Source organism: Equus asinus, chromosome 12 (assembly GCF_041296235.1).
Source record: "Equus asinus isolate D_3611 breed Donkey chromosome 12, EquAss-T2T_v2, whole genome shotgun sequence".
Lineage (NCBI taxonomy): Eukaryota > Metazoa > Chordata > Mammalia > Perissodactyla > Equidae > Equus > Equus asinus.
The window spans coordinates 68546221-68563666 of NC_091801.1; the positions used below are offsets into that span (position 1 = coordinate 68546221).

Consider the following 17446-nt stretch of genomic DNA (forward strand, 5'->3'; position numbering starts at 1 on the left):
GACAGGAGCTGGGGTTCCTCCAGTGCTCCTGGAGGAGAGAGGCGGTGTGGGGGACAGGGATGTGCAGCGGGAGGGTGACATGTCCCTCTTCTTCTCCCCAACTCCCCACAGGCAGCCCCTGCCCTCTGAGACTGCGGGCTTGGGGAGAGGAGGAGGGGTGCCTGGACAGGGCAGGGATGTGTGGAATGGAATAGGAGGAAATTCCCAGTCTGGCGGTGGGAGCAGGAGGGTAGGGCATTCTGCAGTCAGAGCAGACCAGAGTTTTCTCGTGAGGCAGCCCCCAGTCAAGCACATGGAAACCGGCTTCTGCTTGAGAGTGGTGAGCAACACCGGCAGCCGTGGAGAGAGGGACCTGATGACTTGCTCAGCAAAGTTTTAGAGATAGCACTCACGGGCGTGAGCCAGTGTGGCCCAGAGCGCATGCACCAGGACCGGAAAGACTTGGGTTTGAATTGTGGCCCTGGCCTTTCCCGTGTGTGACCTTGAACAAATGACTTTGCTTTTCCATCTTACTCAGCCTATTTCCTCACCTGCAAGATGCCTTCTCACTCTTCTCTATGTGAATTATGGCCCTCACCAACTGCAAATGATGGCTATTTTTAACAGATCTCTGTTCGGTCCATTGGTTTGCTTTTCCATCCTTACTCGGAGCTCAGATCCCAAGAACTGGTTGTTTTCTTTCTGTGTTTAAAAGCAAAGACCAGCTTTGGCAACAAATCAGTAAACATGAATGTGTTTTGTCACTGAGCTCAGCTCTGGAAAACCACTTTTATGTGTTAAAGTTCAAAATGACAACCATGACTGTTAGGTAGATAAATCAGTATGTTGAGAATGCAAATGTTAACATAACTCTTCATTTGTCAATCACCATTTTATAGCCACTAAAAGATACACTGTGACATTAATCCTTATACTGAGTGTTTGGGCTATTTGCCATTTGTTGATTACACCACCAAAGTGATTTCCCAAGGCCCAAATCGGATCTTGTTCCTCACTCACTTAAACATCACCACTGACCAGTGTTGCCCACAGGACCAGGCCCACGCCTGGCAGGCAAAACCCATTGCTAATGTGATCCAAACATACTCTTCAGCAGCCTCATCGCCTGACTCCCCAACCCTCTCCTTCCTTTCACCACGTCTATGTCCCAGGAGAATGGATTTCACCACTTCCTGAACACATCCTGCTCCCTCATGCTTCTGAGCCTCTGCCCGTGCTCTTCTTTCTTTGTTTCTCTGGAGAGCTTCTCTGTCTTCTTCGAAACCCAGCACAAATGAATCGCTAGGAAGCATCCCCCAGTTCCTCCAGGCAGAGCTGTGTGTTCTCTCTCCTTGCTTGTAGGCAGAGACCTTTGCGTGCCCTTAGTAATGGGCTTACAGCATCCTGTTGAACACTGGAGGCATCTGTCTGCATTACTGACCTGGGAATGAACTCTTCTTCTCAGTTTCCTCAACTGATCAATGGGAGTAATATTAACTTCATAGGGATGTTGGGAAGATTAAATATGAAAGTATGCTACTGAGCAGTGCCAGACACAGATAATCATCCAGTGAACAAAAGCTATAATTATTGGACCAAAGCATCCATGTTCCCTTGACAGATCCCTTTACGTCTAGCAACACATGGCTATGAGACAGCCATCTTGGAACAGAGATGCTACTGGTGCAGGATCAATCCATTTGAGAGTCAGACCATTCCACCTTGATCCTTTTGGCACTAATTGTACTTGAAGAGCGGATGGAAGATTGAAGTGGGTCCAATGTTTAGAGAAGCAAGAAAAGACAGGGAGCCAATTAGTGAATTTTACCCCTAGTTACATGTCACATAGGCCAGTCAATCGCTTCCTGCTGCTAGCCTGAGTACTGTCCTTGGTGGTTATTAATAAATATAACTGTTTGCATTTCCCAAAAATGTTTGAATTTCGCCAGTCGTATATTTCCAGGACAAGAGCCAAAACTAATCAACCCAGTCTTTGGAAAAGCAGCTGATGGGGGCATAACCCATAATTTTAATAAACTTTGAGGTTTTGAAATTGAACACACAGAAGGAAAATTAATGGATTGGTTAATTTTATCTTCCCCGTAACTTAACCATTCAATCTTTACCCAGAACATACATGCCCCTGGGTGATAGATATTCTTCTAAATATCTTATTACAAATGCATGTTTTTTTCATCAACTGCCGATTTCATTTGTGCTTAGAAAGTGTTCAGTGACCATGCTAAAGGAGAGTTAAGAGGCAGCCCAGGTGCTTGCTAAGCCTGCATTCAGAGTGACCTGCCCAAGGGTCTCAAGGCTGCTACCCTTCACTTGAACAGCTTGGCCTGGCTGCCCTACTCAAGCCACCAAGAAGATAAACGAGGACTCTTGAGGGTTCTTCATGCTGGAGTCGCATTTGCAAATCTGGTTTGGAAGGGGATCTGAACAAAGGTGCTTCCTCCTTGCGCTCCTACTGCTGTGGCTTTGCTCAGTGCAAGAGGGCCACCAGAAGTTTCTGGAGGTCCCCAGAGGTGTCCGAGTGAACCATGTCAGAGAGAGACTTCTGGTACTTCTCTTGGAACTTTGCTTTTATGCCCTGAAGGTCCACCTGTAGAAGACATGACAAAGCAACAAGGACAAGAACATTTATAGCACATTCGCCATCAACACGGGCAGGCACTGTTCCGAGCACATCATTCTTATTTGCTCATTTATGCCTCAAAACAACCCTTAGAGGCAGGGGCTATTATTCTTCCTATTTTGTGGATGAGGAAAGGAAAGATGAGTTCAGCTCCCCAAAGGTTGCAGGGGTGTGTTTGTGTCTGTATATATATGTGTATATATATATATATATATATATATATATATATATATATATATATTTCAGTTTAACTTTATTTATGGACACTAAGACTTGAATTTCATGTGATTTTCATGTTACAAAATATTACTTTTATTTTAAGATTTTTATAGTTATTTAGAAATAAATCATTCTTAGGTTTTGTTCAGGACTGTACAAAAACAGGAGGCAGGCCCGATTTGGCCTGCAGGCCACAGTTTGCAGAGCCTTGGTGTAGGGTTAAGAAAATCATTCCTACTGAGATTTGAACTGAAGCCTTTTTTTTCTCTTGTACCCCGATCAGCAAGGATTTTAGTGCCGAGCAACAAAATTCAAATCAATATCAGTCTTGCAGGACTTATTTTGAATCTAATTCATTGAAAGTTTGAAAAGCCTAGGTGCTGGAGGTGGGAGAGGGCTCAGAAGAAAAACAAAAAGAGTGTTCTGCTCTCAAGACTCTTAGAACCTACTAAGGGAGATCATATTTGCACCAGAAAAGTTATAATTCCAGAGAGAACACAGTGAGTCTCATGAAAGAAGCACAGAACTCTCTTTAACCAGGAGTTGTTTTTCTGTTTTGATTAGACCCTCTCTCGCATTCTAGACAGACCCACAAACCATCACTCAGGTTTCTGGTTCTTTTTTCTCCTGCCCCATTAGAGGGCTGAGCTCAGAGAGAGGAAGAAGGTGAGAGCAGGAGCAGGCAGGAGAGTGAGGAACTGTTGGAAGTGGATGCTGAGCAGGAGAGAGACCACAGCAGGGGGATGGTGCCTGTGCCCTGTTCCCCTTGCTTGTATGCTGCTTGGCTGGGAGAGGGGCAGAAAGGTGGCAGTCAGCGTGGGTGGGGCGGGGCGCACTGGGGCTCTGTTCTAGTACCATGAAGCTTTGGGAGATTAGAGGATCCAGCCAGTATATCTGGGCCTGCTGCATTCTGAGGCAGTGGCCCTCATGTGCAGGTGACCCAGGACATGTGGTCCATACCGAGGTGCGATGGAACATCTTGGAGTAAACACTCCACGGCCCACGCTGGGGGGAACATGGAACCCTGCCGAGCCCCCCAGAGTGGTCCAATCTACTGGGGTCTCTTAGAATCCTTGCTCAGCTCTGTCACCAGCCTGCTCTGTTGAGTCGCTCAAGACTCTGGCTGGGGGTTGAGTTGCTAAGAGACAGAGACACAGAGGAGGCAGAGACTTGGAGAGACGAGAGAGAGAGAGAGAGAGAGAGAGAGAGAGATTCGGAGTGATGGGGGAGAGAGCGAGAACTGGGGAGGGAAAGAGGGAGGAGAAAGAGAAACGGACTTTAAGAGAGAAAGAAAAATATGAATAGTGGAGGAGGACGAGGAGGCGGAGGAGGAGAAATTCCAGGAATAGAAATAAAAACGAAAGAAAACAGTCTTGTTGCTAAGTTGTACTTTAAAACAGTGTCAGATGTTAAGTAGTGTTTGTCAAAAAGCTGTGGGCCAGAATTTGGGCTGATGTCTTTCCTCCTTCATTTAACAATCTTTTGAGAGAAGACGTCTGTGGTTTCCAAGTGCTCAGTTATACTTCCTTCTCCGAGGCTTCTCCTGCAGACGGAATGCCATTTCCCCTTTATTTTGTAATCCCTGCTCTCTGGGGCCCTGTATTCCAAAGCATTTGCTGTGAATCTTGACAGCTGCTCCCGAGCTTTTGGCTGTGCACCTCCCTGTCCCTTCGTTATGATCATGCCTTCTCAAAGACGGGCGATATTGTCCCCAGTGAGGAAAAATTTGGTTCTCAGAGGGTGAAAAAAAAATCTTAATCTTTTTGTGTAAAGGTAACTATATACATACGGAACAGGAACAGACATATAGTAGGTCTGCGGTGTTAACATTTTTGGAGGGGTGGCAATTAGGAAAAAACTGGGCCTTCAAAGTTCCCTTAGTGGGGCGATCAATAATTTTAAAAGGTTGACACACATGGTCTTGTACCGATGTGCTTTTTGTGCAGAATTGTGCTTCTGTGGTGTGTACAATTCAATCAAGGCCTCTCTCGGGAGTAAGGAAGGCGTTTGCTCGTTGTCTCTGCTGCTGAGTGACCTCGTCCATCACTAACCTTTCAGCATCTCTATTTTGTCTTAAAATTGAGCTGGGTGTGGCTGCACTACCCCGAACAGCTCCACCAGGTCCCCTCTGAACACCGTCACAAGCTCTCCAGAGCCGCAAGTGACAAAAATAGAAGCAATGATCACTATTTTATTTTCATAAAAAGAAACAGATTGAAGCATAGCACAATGTCTTCCACAAAGTCTGGGAAGGCAAAGGCTGTCTTTGTTTTGTTTTTTCTGTAAATGGGCTCTTAATAAAAGCTATCTGTTGATGACATCAGTGGTGGGAAGAAGAGAAGTGGCAGCCAACCTCTTGGGAGTCAAGAGTGTCTTACCTCAGCCCTGGTCACAATGATGTGAATTAGCGTCTCCTCATCAGTGCCCGCACCCTTCATGGACTTGTACAGACGGTCAGCAAAATAGCCCTGGTGGTCCCGGGCACACCTCACTGGGTGGGACCAGAGAGAAGAGAACGTGAAATGTTGACGTTTTGTTGAATAACATGGAGACCCTCCTGAGGAACAGAGCTGTCCCAGGGTGTCACCTGGGTGCCCTTGGAGCTGACTGAGTTGGGAGGCAGATGTTTGAAGGGAGCAGACTTCACACTGTTGGGTAACAGGATCTGGAAGATTCTCCTGGGTCAGGACACCCAGGATCTTGGACCAGAACCGAGTGAAAACCCCTTCAGACACAAGAAGAAGCTCTGCTGTTCCCTAAAGACCCTTTGGAGGAGGAACGCTGTGGCCACCCTCAGGCTTTCCCTGCAAAGTTCATCATTCTCACCAGCAGAGAGAACTTTTCACAGCTAACTGAAATCTCTGATGCCAGAGTCAGGTCTGGAAGGGAAACTCAGATTGGCCAGCAACCTGGCTGGAATAAAACTTCGTCATTTTGCATATTCGCTCAGTTGGACTGTGGCCTGCTTTCCTGTGCTAAACAACCTTCCTTGTCTTTGTTTTTTCTCAGTGGTTTGCTTTGTGAGCCTCATCTCTGGATTTTTTCCAAGTTCCCCCCAATCTTCGTATCTCGAGATCTGGGATGCGGGCTTAATGAAAAGTTTGATCCTGTCTTCAGATCGCCTTCCTGTGATGCTGCTAGTTGCTGTTTTCTGGCCCTCCCCCTTGCCCGTCAGCTTTGATCTAATCCACAAATTAATGAAGCATGGTTTCCACTCACCAGCCAGGAGATGGGGTGCATCTCTACTCCTGGGGATAAATCATTATCCTCTCCTTTCCTGCCAGGCACTATGGGTCCATCACAACTAACACTTTGGGGGAAGGAACCATTTACTCTTTACATTGCTAACGTTTACCTAGTTTTCTAAGTAATTGTCTATACAATTGATGCTTACAAAGAAGGGAGAGGAACAGGATTAGGGAAGCAAAGACTAGGTTGGTGGTCTGTCTCCTTTTATTGGCCATGTGTCAGTGGAAGAGAACAGCCCAGACCCAGGCATCTGATCACTTTAGCCCGTGAACAATCCAAAAGCTGCTGGATGGGTGGCAGTTATGGGAGGAACCTGTCAATTTGGGGAGTAGCATATTTGAACATCACTATGATTCCCAGACATGCTGAGCTGGTGGCCTCACAAGGTTTTCCTGAAGACCTTCTCCCGGGCAGTACTAATGGGTGCCGAAATGATTGTCTGTCTAACGTCAGTGCGTTCCACCGCTATGTGGGTGTCTTCTCCCCTGGCATTCCTTCTTCTTGATATTTTGGACAGAAAATTTTCAACTTCTCTACTGTATACAGTCTGGGCCTGGGGAACAACTTCTGTTACTAGCAGCCACAGGAACCCCTCAAAAGTTTGGATGAGGCTAGCTGGGGGAGATACGGGAATAAAGCTGGTTGTGGTGAGCGGAAGGCAGGACAGCCAGCTGCTGTGCTCTTTCCCTTGCTTCTCGTCGCCTTCAGAGCTGTGGTTCTCAAACCCCAGTGAGCACGGGACAATCACTTGGGGATCTTGTAAAAGTGTGGCTTAGGGCTCCATTCCTGGAGGGTCTAAGTGGGCCACCTGAAGTGGGGCTCAGGAAACTGTACTTTCACACACCTCCCCAAAGGGGACTTGGCTGCAGGTGGTCCACAGACCCCTCTTTGAGAAGGGCTGCTCCAGAGGCTGCAAGTGATGGGAGTCATTTGGTCTTCTAACCCCTCCTCCTTGATTTTAGCTGTAAACTGGCATCTTTATGAGTTAGGTAGGAGTAGGGTGGAGAACGTCTAGAAAACGTAGTGACCAAGTCACCTTCTACAGTTTATGTGGTTTATTCTCAAGGTCTTTTCTAATTACTTTTAAGTTTGCTGCCACTGGAGTATACCTAACTCCTGCATTTTGTGGTCCCCATCTCCAGGGATGTGGCCTTTCCTTCCTCTGTACCCTCCTTGCTCTGGCTGTTTTTGCTTTTCTCTTTACTATAGCCTAATCTATTGATTTGTGTGAGTCCACTATGGACTTTAAGCTTTTTAGGAGAAGGAACTGGTCCTAGTTACCTCTGATCCCCACACCCAGCACAACTCCTGGCCCAGGCAGATGCTAAGTAGATATTAAAGAATTGAATGGCTTTATTACCATTAATAATTAATATTAATAAACATTAATATGAATCTTCTGACTGAACGCTGGTATTTTCCTGATTCTCTGCACTGCAAGCACAGGAGGAATTTGGAGGCTCTGAGCCGGGCCATGAGAAGATCTCCCCATTTCCTTTAGAGATTCATCCTTTAACCCCTAAGGCCAGTCTTCGTGTGTATGCCGTGTGGGACAGGAGTGACACTAGGGATGTTTAGGCCTCTGTACATCACAGTAGAGCTCCTGCTAATTTGGATGAAAATGGGGATGGATTAAAAAAAAATCAATTGTTGACATTGTTCCAAAAAAGAAAAAAACCATACAAATAAAACAACGCAAAAAGGGTTGGCAGCTAAAGCGCATTTTTTAACTGCCAAGGCTGCTTTCTCGGTTCTTCCTCTTCTTCTGGGGATCCGTCTCTCCATTACTTGTGCCATTTGGGATGGTGCCCTGGACTCCTCACCACAGGAGTGTGGACAATGGACAATGCCTTCATTCCAAGGCTTGCAAAAAGGAAAAAGGAGCCTGCCAGACACAGCCCCATGCCCATCTCTCTGCTATTTCCTGCCTGTAGGCAACATCAGGAGAGAAGGTCCTGGTGTCTGCTTGGCACGGTCAAGATCTGGTCTCCCTCCCCTCTCTTTCTAAACAGACCTCATTCATTCCAAATGTTGACGGGAACCAAAAGGAAAAGGACACCCTCAAGCCATCAGGCATGTGCAAAAACTTGTTCATGGATCTGAAATCTGGGTATTTTTGAGTGTGTGTCACATAAACCACATACTGCTCTCTAGACTAGATAATGGTCCCAGCCTGTTGACAGATGCTCTCCAGGACCCATGATCTTAGTGGGACTGTAGTGGATGCCATGGTGCATCTCTCAGATGTCCTCTTCAGGACTAAGGCACTCATTCCAAGTGTTGCCTGCTGGCTGCTCGCAGTTGAGTCCCTCCCTAGGAATGATCCTCCAAGGAGCTGCCTTACCTAAGGTTGCAAACGCTCCTGGGGTGCAACTAGTGGGCTGCTTTGTATGGAGGGCAAAGATCTGGCCCTTGCCTCCACTTTGGACATCCTGGATTCCAGGTTTCCTGGGGGACTGGCGAAGGCCCCGTTGCAACGGTATCACACTCACTCTCTCCCTTGCCCAATCCCGATCAGACATGTTGTTCCCAGAACCATTCCCCAAAACCTTCCTGCTCTCAGACCTCCATCTTCAAATCTGATGCCAGGGAGCCCAGCCTACGTCAAGGCCTCTCTTAGCTTTACCTTACCGAGGGTTAAGTAGGCCTTCTGCAGATCTCCTGATGTTTCTGCTTCGATGGCCTCTTCGATGTCTTTGCCAATGAGCTGAAGAGACAACCAAAGGCTAGTGTTATTCTAGGTTTTGCTTTCAGTTTTGTTCCTCTTGGGGTTGTTTCTCTATGAAAAGCACTAAAGTTCCAGCTGTGGTCACGCGGCTTTAGCAAACTCCTATCCTGCCGTGTGCTTTTCAGGGCTGGGGGTGGTTGCCCCCATTCCAGTGGGTGCTCTTATGGCTGAGGAGTTAGTCCATATTTGACCCCATTCAGGACCACTCTCTTGGCCTCAATTTCTCTAAGTCAGGGAATGGAAGAACAATGAATCTATACTGTAACAATAATTCTTTACATTTGTATAGCACTTTAGTTTCCAAAATTCTTTCCATATCCAATTTTCTAGGAGACCGTGGTTATCATCATCTTACCCACACCTTCCTCGTCTCCCTTGACCTGGGATTGGGAACTCAGTCTCCTACAGTTTGGGGGAGATAAGTAGAGGCTGTGAAGTTCGTGGTAAGAACTTGGTCTAATGTTTCTGGGTAGAACTGGGCTGCATGGCCTGGAAGCTGGGGGTCTGACATGTCAAAATGCCACCTTCCTTCGCTCTGGGGTGATTCCAAATGATTGTCTGTTCACCACCAGCTCACATCTTGCTCTGTACAGCGTTACACATTAGGTTTCTTTCCAAATATTTACACAAGCTGAAGTTCAGAGTAAATTGTGACTGTGCTGCATGCAAGAAGCACGCGGGCCAAGCCCAGGGCAGGGAAATAGAGAGAGGAGAGCTCTTTGTTGGGTTTTGGGAAATGCAGTTAAGTCTTAGAAGTACTGAAACTTCTTTCTTAGAAATTGTCTTTCGAGGATACGACACAATTGTGATTCTATAAATAATTGGCGTCTTCGAGGACATGCCAGTGGAGTGGATGTAGTTTATTCTGAAACACAGGTAAACAAAATATTCTTTGTGATGCAAGCAAAATAGACGTGGGGGGAGGAGGGTTGAGACATAATGAGGGCCTGTTGATTCATCTCCTTGTCACGGTTTGCACATCTAGAGGTCTGCTGTGTGTAATGGGCCTGGATTAGAAGACATTGGGCTGGGGGCTTTCAGGCCTGTCCCTTCCTTAGCTGTTCTCGGCCTACGTTGGGTTTGATGTGGGAGTTGGTATTTCAGAAGGGCCTGATATCACTTTCCCATGAACAGGGCTCTTGTTCTGTGGACCGAGACTGCATTTCAAGAGGACATTGTATTCACACAGGTCTGTGTTTCCAAAAAAAAAAAAAATCCTCACATTAAACTACTTTCTGTTTCTATTGTCCATACAGGGCCAGAGTACTATTTTTCAATTTTCTGTAGACTGTCGCCTATACAACGGATGAAAGCAGGAAAGCAGAGATGTGCTGATAAGGCGGGAGCTGGGTGCTTACCCCAGCCCTAGGCGGTAATGCCAGGTTCCCACCCTCTCAGGGTCTCTTCTCTGCACAACTCCAGGGGGCACTATTCACGCAGCATGAGATGGCATTGCCCTCTCTTCTCTACCTGCCTCCTGCCACCATCCCCTTCCTGGTAGCTACCAAGGCACCTGCAGAGGCTCCATGAAGACAATTGACTGGCCCGAGCTAATGTGACTCTCCTTTGCAAATAAAGAGCAAAACCCTGAGTTTTCAGGCCAAAAATTAAAATTCAACTGTATGCCAGGACAGCCTATGCCGCACAATCTGCTCCAGCGGTCCCACACTAGCATTTTAGTGTTTTTAGCAAGAGACCAGGAGAAAACCTATGAACCAGGGTCTTTAGATCAGAGTGAACTCTAAAAATTATAAAGATGAAGACAAATGATGTCCCAGCAAGTTTTTGGAAGAGATGAATTGGCAGTATTTTAGAGCTAGTTTCAGGTAGAGTCACCAAGTCAATCGAATCTTATTGTCCATTTGGGAGAATTAGCTCTGATTTTTGACACTGTTCATTCACACAGGGAGACTCCTAACAAGTGCAATGTTTATTGAGCACCTACTCCATGCTGGGTACTGAATGCTTTACTTCTGTTAATTCATTTAATCCTTACTAAGGTTATGGAGTTGGTATTATTACTATCCCTATTTTACAGGTGGAGAAACTGAGGCACAGAACCCATAATAACTTGCCCAAGTTATACAGCTAGTAGTCTAGCGCAGACCTCTTAAACTTTAACATGCATCAGAATCACCTGGAAGATTTGTTAAAACACAGACTGTAGCACCCCAACCCCAGGGAATCTGATCCTCTAGGTCCTGGAGGGGGACAGAAAATTCTTATTTTTAACATGTTCTCAAGTGATACTGATGTTGTGGTTTCGGGATTGATTTTGAGAATGATTGGCCTAGAAAGCGTCCTTGCAGGTAGTCAGTAGTTCATGTACGTACACATATATGCTCACATGTGTGTGTGTTTCTATAGGGATCACCAACGATGGCCAGCCCCAGAAACTCCATCCGCGGCCCCAGTCGTGCGAGAAGAGGGTCAGGACCTGGAGAAGTCTTCCAGCTCCGTCTACACAGCTCCAGGCGCAGAGGCCAGGGGAGAGCAGGGTCAGCTGCCTTTGATCACGATTCTGGGCACAATTTGAAAGCAGAAGGCCCTAAAGGCTTATATACAGTAATGATAAAATTCCTAAGCTTTATTGTCTTTTCATCTGCTGGCAGCACAGGAAACACTATTTTTGAGTGAGGAGCGGCCAGCTCCAGCCGAGGTAGGCGCTCAGGCTGGGGAATCTTGGAGTCCTCATCTCCTTTCTGCTACTGACTTGCTGTGTGGTCCTGATAAGTTGCAGATGGTTCCTTACTCATAACAGACTTTCCTTGTCCAGCAATTGTGGGTAACAATGGCTGTTCAGCCTGCATTATAGCTACAGTATTGCTGTGGAATTGAAATGAGATATAGGACGCAGAAGTGCTTCGAATAGTTAAAAGCACTCTACACATATAAAATAGGAGACCAAAAAAACATGATACTCCACAAAAGGCTTCTTGCTATTTAAGACTGATTTTCAAGGAAGGGCTCACCACTAAGTGGCTTGAAATAGCCAACTCACGTTGTTGGCTTAAAATTATCATTAGATTAGGAAAATAATGGCATAAAAGTAATTTATACACCTCTTCCCAGGAGTGTATCTCTGAGGTACATCACTTCCATCTTGGGAGTGGTAGGCCCTGTTAGCCTGGCTGTAAATTGCGATAATAACAAGAGCAAAAGTTTGTGTGCTTACCACATGTCAGATACTGTTCTGAGCCTTTTACACTTTTCTTATTTAACTCTTAAAATAACCCCATGAAGGTGTGATGATGATAATCACGGTCTCTGTTAGGTCACTTGCCACTGGGAGAACCAGGATTTGAACCTGGACCCTCTGACTGCAGGGCTTTGCTCCTGAACTTGACACTCCTCTGCTTTCCTACCCAGCTTCACACTACATTTGGGGCCGGCTGATTCTTTGTTGTGGGGCCTGTCCTATGTGCTGTGGGATGCTTAGCAGCATCCCTGGGCTCAGCACACTAGATGCCAGTCACATTGCTTCCCCCATCACACCTCATGGGACAACCCCAGATGTTCCTAGACATTATCAAATCTCCCTGGGGTGGGGGCAAAGTCATCGCTGGTTGAGAATCACCGTTGTAATAGCGCAGATCTTGGCTTCTTGTGGAAATAAGTCAAGACAGTTTCAGTGTGAACTCCGTTCCCCTAGGACTTGATTACTTACCATTTGATAGGCTTGAAAGGTGGCTCGTAACTGCTTGTGGCTCCTCTTGGCCAGGACTTCATTGAAGGCAAGCTCCTCGGTGCCCCAGCGGCCTTCCCCTGCCTCCAGGGTCAAATGCAAACATGTTGAAAAATGCTCTTGCAAAAAGACTGAATATACAGTGCTGTGACCAGGCGTCACTTACAGGAAATTATAAAATACGCACTGAATAGAAGCCAAATGGATTGACCGAGCCCTTTCAACTTCTAACCTCATGAATTTACTTCACATATTTATTTATATTATTTATACCTTCCATTGTTCCAAAATGGATCTGAGGTGGTTAACCCCAGAGACTAAGAAGAGAAACAATTCTTTTTGGTTCGTGAAGACTATATATAGGAAAAATATTTTAAAGATCACACTCATTTCCTAAGTTTCTCCCATTCACAGGAAATAAAGAAAGATTTGTTGAAAATAATGCAAACAAAATTTTTATAAAAAGAATTTGCACTTACATCGTACAGATCTTTGGCATCCTGGCCAGCTAGATCTTTGTCCACATCACCTCTTTCATCACGATTAGCCTAGGAAATCGACACACTGTTATTATCTTGAGTTCCTGCTTGACCATAGAAAATAAGGGAAAGTCCTGGAAAATGGGGGGTGAATTTGGAGGGGTGGCCTGAAGCGAGATTCAGCCTGGCAAAGTGGCAACACTGCTCTTTGCTGCCATCTTTTGGGCACAATTGATAAACAGAGTAGCTTCTGTGACATCACTTGTTTTTTTCCCCCCCCCGTAGAAACCAGGGTCACTTGCAAACCCCGCTGACCTCTAAGCAGGCTGTAAGCAACCTCGTGATGTCCCCTAGGGTGAGTCCATTGGAAAGCTCATAATCTTCCTTCCAAATATCAAATTACACCTCTCAGGGTCCCAATCCTGAAGAACCCTGAATGTTGCCCATGGAAGGTCTTGGAAGTCTAACCTAAGCACTTTGTGGCAGGCAGAGTTCTAAGATGACCCCCAATGGCCCACACCCTTGTATAATCCTCTTCTCTTGAGTGTGGACAAGACTGTGAATAAGGTGAGATATCACTCCTGTGATTATGTTGTTATATAGCAAAGGGAGTTGCTAAGTTGTGATTAAGTTCCCTAATCAGTTGAGTTAATGAAAAAGGATATTATCCTGGGGGGGGAGTGACCCAATCAGGTGAACTCTTAAAAGGTCAGAGATGCGGGACCAGCCCTGTGGCCAAATAGTTAAAGTTCCTCATGCTCTGCTTCAGCAGCCGGGTTCGCAGGTTCAGATCCTGGGCACAGACATAATCCACTCATCAGCCATGCTGTGGAGGTGACCCGCATACAAAAAACAGAGGAAGATTGGCACCTATGTTAGCTCAGGGAGAATCTTCCTCACCAAAAATAGGTCAGAAATGGAAGAAGTCAGAAAGATGAGTTCCTGCTGGCCTAGAAGAAACCAAATAGCCATGTTTTGACCTGCCTATGGGGGCTACAGGACAGAAAGCTGAAATGGCCTCTAGAAGCTGATAGTGGTCTCTGGTTGACAGCTAGCAAGAAAACAGGGACATTAGTCATACAGCTGCAAGGAACTGAAGTTTGCCAACAACCAGTGAGCTTGGAAGAGGACCCCAGGCCTCAGGTGAGATGGCAGCCCTGGCGACACCTCAATTTCAGCCTGGCAAGACTCTGAGCAAAGCCTCAGCTAACCTGTAACAGGACTCCTGACCTATGGAAACTGCAAAATTGTAGATTTGTGTTGTTTTAGGCCACTAAGTTTGTGGAACTTGTTAGGCAGCAAGAGAAAACTTATATATTCTTCCTGCTCCAGTTGATGCCTACTCTGTGTATTCTGCTGTCAGTCTACCTACATGGAGAGTAAGGAAACAGAGGAAATGCACAAAGCTCACACAGACTGATGTGTCAATGAGAGTGCACATGCCACGTGGCTGGAGGTCTGGGCACTGTGTCCTAGAGGGTCAATGCTAAGAGCCCTGCTTTCCTGGCCAAGCTCCCTGCAGTGGTTCTTACAGACTCAGGGTGAATCCTGGAAGTAAGTGCAGAGTTGTGTTGTGAAAAGAGTCCTGCGTGGGGTCAGATGGCTGGTTCTTGTTCTTGGCCTGTGTCTTACGGGCCGTGTAAACCTGAGCAGGTTACCCATCCTCTCTGGGCTTGAGTTTCCTCATTGGCAAAATGAGGTGGTGATGCTTAATGAGATAACTCATCAACAAAAAGGGATTGTAAACTGCCAATGACTGGGCGGATTGTTATTATGGAAGGAACCTTGATTGAATAATTTCACAACAGCTGGGCTCAGGGAGCATGGGTTCATGATCCCTCAATACTATTTTTAATAAAAGAAGGAAACGTTTATTATCAACACGGCTTTTTTCATTGTGGTACGATGTTGCCAAGGGCTATTTCCCAAGATCATAAAGCAGGTGAGACCTCTTTACTCCTTACCTGTAGCAGGGACACCAGAATTTTTTTTAGGTTTCCACTTGTATCACCTTTGACATCTGATTCAAGACTCCTGCCAAATACTTTTGAGGAAGAAAAAAAAGAGGGGACAGCAGATGATTTAGTTTCCTAGAGGTGTGTTGAAAGGAATCTTTTTTATTCAAAGTCAAAACAAAAGGTCACTTACACCTTTGGTAGGCCTCTTTGATGGCGATGATTTCCTAGGAAGGGTAATAAAAAAAAGTCAATACTCCAAGGTGGGGTTGATTGATCAGATACGCACAGACACACCGAAGGAGGAGGCAGGAGCTCTTCCTTCTGTGTCTCTGAACACAGGTGCCCTCATGACTTCCTCTCAAGAGAGCCGTCCCTACGGGTCAGGGCTAGGCCTGCAGATCCCTGGAGGTGCGAGGAAGCCCTTTCTGTGTAAATATTTCAAACCACGCAAGTAACGTCTGCATATATCCTCCTTGGTTAAAGGCAAAAATTTTACAGCTGAGCTAACATCTCTCACCACCTCCTCTCCCCGTCCCACTCCCCATCCCCACCCAGGTAGCCAGTGTTAGACTTCAGTGCATCTTCCCAAGTATTTTTCCTTGCATTTGCATACATATATCTGTGCTGTTGGAACTATGTGGAATTGTTTTGTGTATGTGTTTAAAAAGTAGAATACTGTACATATTGTTCTTTGACTGATTTTTTTCACTCAATAATATGTCTTGGAGCTCCAGCTATGCCCATATATAGCTAGTCGCCTAATGCCTTTTAGATGATACAAAATATTCCATCCTACAATAAGCCACGGTTTGCTTAACCGGCCTTTGAGTGATGGGTATTTAGGTTGTTTCCAGTTCTTCTCTACTTCAAACAAGGCCTCATTCAGTAAACAGTTTGCCGTGTGCAGGAGTGCAAGTTACTCTCTAGGGTGTGTCCCGGGAAGAACTGTGTTGGGTTTCAATGACTTGTGCAGAGTGGCCCACTCAGGCCGGCTGCCTCGGTTTACACTTGAACCACAGTGTACAAGAGCGGACGTTTCCCCACAGCATCTCCCACAAACTGTTTAAAATGAAAGTCAGGGGCAGCGATGGGGAGAAGGTGGTGGGGTGATAGGTGAGGACTGGCTGAAGGGCTTTGGTGGGTGGGAGGGAGGTGGAAGGCCGGTGGGACGGACCTTCTCTGTCTATACAGCTCCCTCCCCTTCTCCTCCTTCTAACCCACCACCGGGATGTGCTGGAACCCGGGGTCTGCTCTCTCCCTGCTTTTCTTCTCTTTATTGTCAGATCTACTTGATTGAAAAAAAAGAAACGCCTTGCTTGTTGTTTGAGACCAGGACCTGAAAGAAGCTAGGCTGAGGGAGAACAGCAAGTGATCAAATAAGATTAGAAAAATAATGATCAAATTAACCTTCTTTCCAAGGCAGCCTGCTGATTGCCCCCGTATTAGATGCCTCTTCGCTGGGACGGTGGTGCTTCTGGAAAGGGTGGGAATGTCGAGCAGGGAAAGTTGTGCGGCTGTTGGCCTGAACTGATGCCCCCTTCTTTGCTAACCCTCCTCTAAGGCACAATCCTGAGCTGAAACTCCTGGAAATGTAGGGTTTTCATTATCTTGTGGGAAGAAAAGAAGTCCAGGGATGCCCACGAAAGGGGTTTGCCCCTGTGGCTGGGAGCATGGCAGTGCTTCAGGAAATACGTTGCACAGAACAGGCTGAGCCCAAGAAACCGGTTCAGGGTCGGGTTGTGGGCAGTCAAGGCTTAAAATAGCATTTCAGCATCAGAGCGCTGTGCCATTTTTCCTTGCCATCTGCTCCAACCACTGCTTCTGTTTCTTATCCAGAGGCGTCAGGAGTGTTGGGAGTTTCTGGCATTTTCCTTGCTGGGCTTCCCCATCCTATGTGATAGGTGGTTGTGGAAGAGGAGGGGGGTCTCCAGATAATGATTTATAGACCCCCTTTACTTTTGATGAGCTCCTTGGCTCTCATGGCTTCTGGAACCAAGAATGAATGGGCTTCTACTGGGGCCTTAACAAATGTTCTTTCCAGCTCCTGAAATGGTGGCATATGCCCAAGGGGCAAGGGGGTAGGTTTGCTGATAGAAGGACACAGAAACCTCTGGAGAGGTGCTGATGACCCCTGGGAGTGTTCGTTGGGATCCCCTCTGCCCACCCACCTCCCTGCCTTATTATCTTCTTCTTTGTATTCTACGCTAGATGACAGCCATGGACGAGGCAGCTACGCAAACATGCTTGGGCTGCTTGTTGCCTTATTTGTGCCAAAAGACCTGCAAAGTCAGGCTGGGAGGGAGAAGGTAGAATCTTGCCTCCTGCATATAAAAGTGTGCATCCATTTAGAAAAACAAAAGCTGGGTTGGCACGGCTCTTCTGGAAGGATCTATTCTGTCAAGACAGGGGCAGCAACACCAAGACTGACCGCCAGAAGATTGGAAGGGGCATCTCCCCTGCATGGGCCAAGCAGACACATTTCTACCCAGACACTTGCTCACCCCATGG

General features: G+C 46.5%; 1 protein-coding gene across 3 annotated transcripts in view; it reads right to left on the bottom strand.

Moving 5' to 3' along the window:
- Nucleotides 1–2056: 2056 nt before the first annotated feature.
- Nucleotides 2057–17446, bottom strand: part of ANXA13 (annexin A13) — a 52066-nt gene continuing 36676 nt past the window's right edge. The window contains exons 6-12 of one of the 3 annotated variants that reach the window (XM_014867865.3): nt 15129–15162; nt 14945–15024; nt 12981–13049; nt 12484–12585; nt 8720–8795; nt 5218–5330; nt 2057–2587 (exon numbers count right to left, since the gene is read on the bottom strand). In XM_014867865.3, coding sequence (XP_014723351.1) covers nt 2468–2587; nt 5218–5330; nt 8720–8795; nt 12484–12585; nt 12981–13049; nt 14945–15024; nt 15129–15162 — 594 coding nt within the window. In that variant the 3' untranslated portion in view covers nt 2057–2467. Of the gene's footprint in view, nt 2588–5217; nt 5331–8719; nt 8796–11091; nt 11338–12483; nt 12586–12980; nt 13050–14944; nt 15025–15128; nt 15163–17446 lie in introns of those variants that run through there. The other 2 variants (XM_070481553.1, XM_044743768.2) reach the window with 2 other exon arrangements.